Genomic DNA, 1,511 nt, shown 5'->3' on the forward strand with positions numbered 1-1,511 from the left:
GACAATGATGAGGGTGCCATAGAAAACAGTGATGACAGTGAGGTTCAGAAGCAGGTGAAGAAGGCCTTCTGCCTGCCCATGCTGGAGGGGATCCTCAGGATGGCAATTATGATGGACACGTAGGAGGCCAGCGTGATCAGGAAGGGGAAGATTGAATCCAGGAGAGTCAGGATGAAAGTTACTATTTTAACCACACTGGTGTCACTGCAGGCGAGCTCCAGCAAAGGGGTAAAATCAACGAAGAAGTTGTCAGTTGCCTTGGGGCCACAGAACTTTAACCTTGATAAGAAGATGGTGGCTATTATAGAAAAGACCAAACCCCCTGGCCAAGACCCAGCTGCCATCAGGAGACAAACCTTCCAGGTCATGAAGCTTGCATAGAGCAGGGGCTGGCGTATGGCCAAGCACCGATCACAGGACATGGATGCCAGCAGGAAACATTCTGTAACTGCAAAACCAATGAAGAAATACAGCTGAGACATACAACTCTGAGTAGAGATAGTCCTGTCTCCAGTCAGGAAGCTGGCCAACAGCTGGGGCAGGATGGTGGAGCTGTAGCAAGTCTCTACAAAGGACAGATTGCCCAGGAAGAAGTACATGGGGGTGTGCAGATACCGGTCTGCTACCACCAGCACAACAATGAGGCTGTTCCCAACCACGGTCACCAAGTAGATCATGAGCAAGAGGAGGAAGAGTGGTGTGTGGAGTGAGGGGACGTTCCCCATTCCCAGCAGGAGGAACTCATTAGGTGATGTGCAGTTATTCCCTGCATCCATAGCCCTGCCTCCTCTGCTCATAGTCAGTCTCTCCCCCTCCAGGGTGCTCTCCCCAGGCTAGACTGGGCTCAGCCCCAGCATGTTGCTCCAAAGAACTGAGGAGCCTCAGGGATACGGGGCAGCCAGGGGCAGAGCAGGTCAGGGCCTGCCAGTGCTGGGCAGTGGAGGTGTGGGGCCAGAAGGGGGCTGGGGGAGATGTCCCTGTTGGACTCCTACCAGCACTGCACACCATGGCTCAGATAAAAGGGTTGGAGTCAGCAGGGACTTGTGGGGTGGGGTGTTCGTGTCATTCACACAGGCGAATGTGTTTGTGTGTGAGCARCTGACTTGCACCCTCCATCTCCAGTGATTACAACGGGAGCTGAGGCAAGAAGCTCATGTGCAGACATCTCTGTTGTGCTCACTTCAGCTTAGGCAAGGAGAATCTCAGGTCCCATCCAYCTGTGGAGTTCGTGGGAGCCATCTGAATGGCACTCCAGCACAGGGGCTTCTAAATGGGTATGCGATGCCCAGATTGACTCCTCCTAATCAGTACCTGAAACCTGGGTACATTAACACCCCTCTTGCCCCTTTCTAGTCCTGCCTAGCTAAGAGGTGGGAACAGGGGCTTCCAGAGTGGGACATTTCCACCTCTTGCAGGTAATCATTCTCTGAGGAGACAAACTGCAATGATTGAGTCTGTCTTCCTTCAGTGCTTAGAGAGGGACCACTGATGATAATTTTAGTCTACTTCAG

General features: G+C 52.8%; 1 protein-coding gene across 1 annotated transcript in view; it reads right to left on the reverse strand.

Moving 5' to 3' along the window:
- The window catches only part of LOC146600686 (olfactory receptor 5B21-like), a 2,960-nt gene extending 2,184 nt beyond the window's left edge, over window positions 1-776 (reverse strand). The window contains 2 exon segments of the mRNA XM_085319866.1: window positions 4-50; window positions 53-776. Coding sequence (XP_085175992.1) covers window positions 4-50; window positions 53-776 — 771 coding nt within the window.
- Window positions 777-1,511: the final 735 nt, after the last annotated feature.

This window comes from Rhea americana, unplaced genomic scaffold (assembly GCF_003343005.1).
Source record: "Rhea americana isolate MKP2758 unplaced genomic scaffold, rheAme1 scaffold_1183, whole genome shotgun sequence".
Lineage (NCBI taxonomy): Eukaryota > Metazoa > Chordata > Aves > Rheiformes > Rheidae > Rhea > Rhea americana.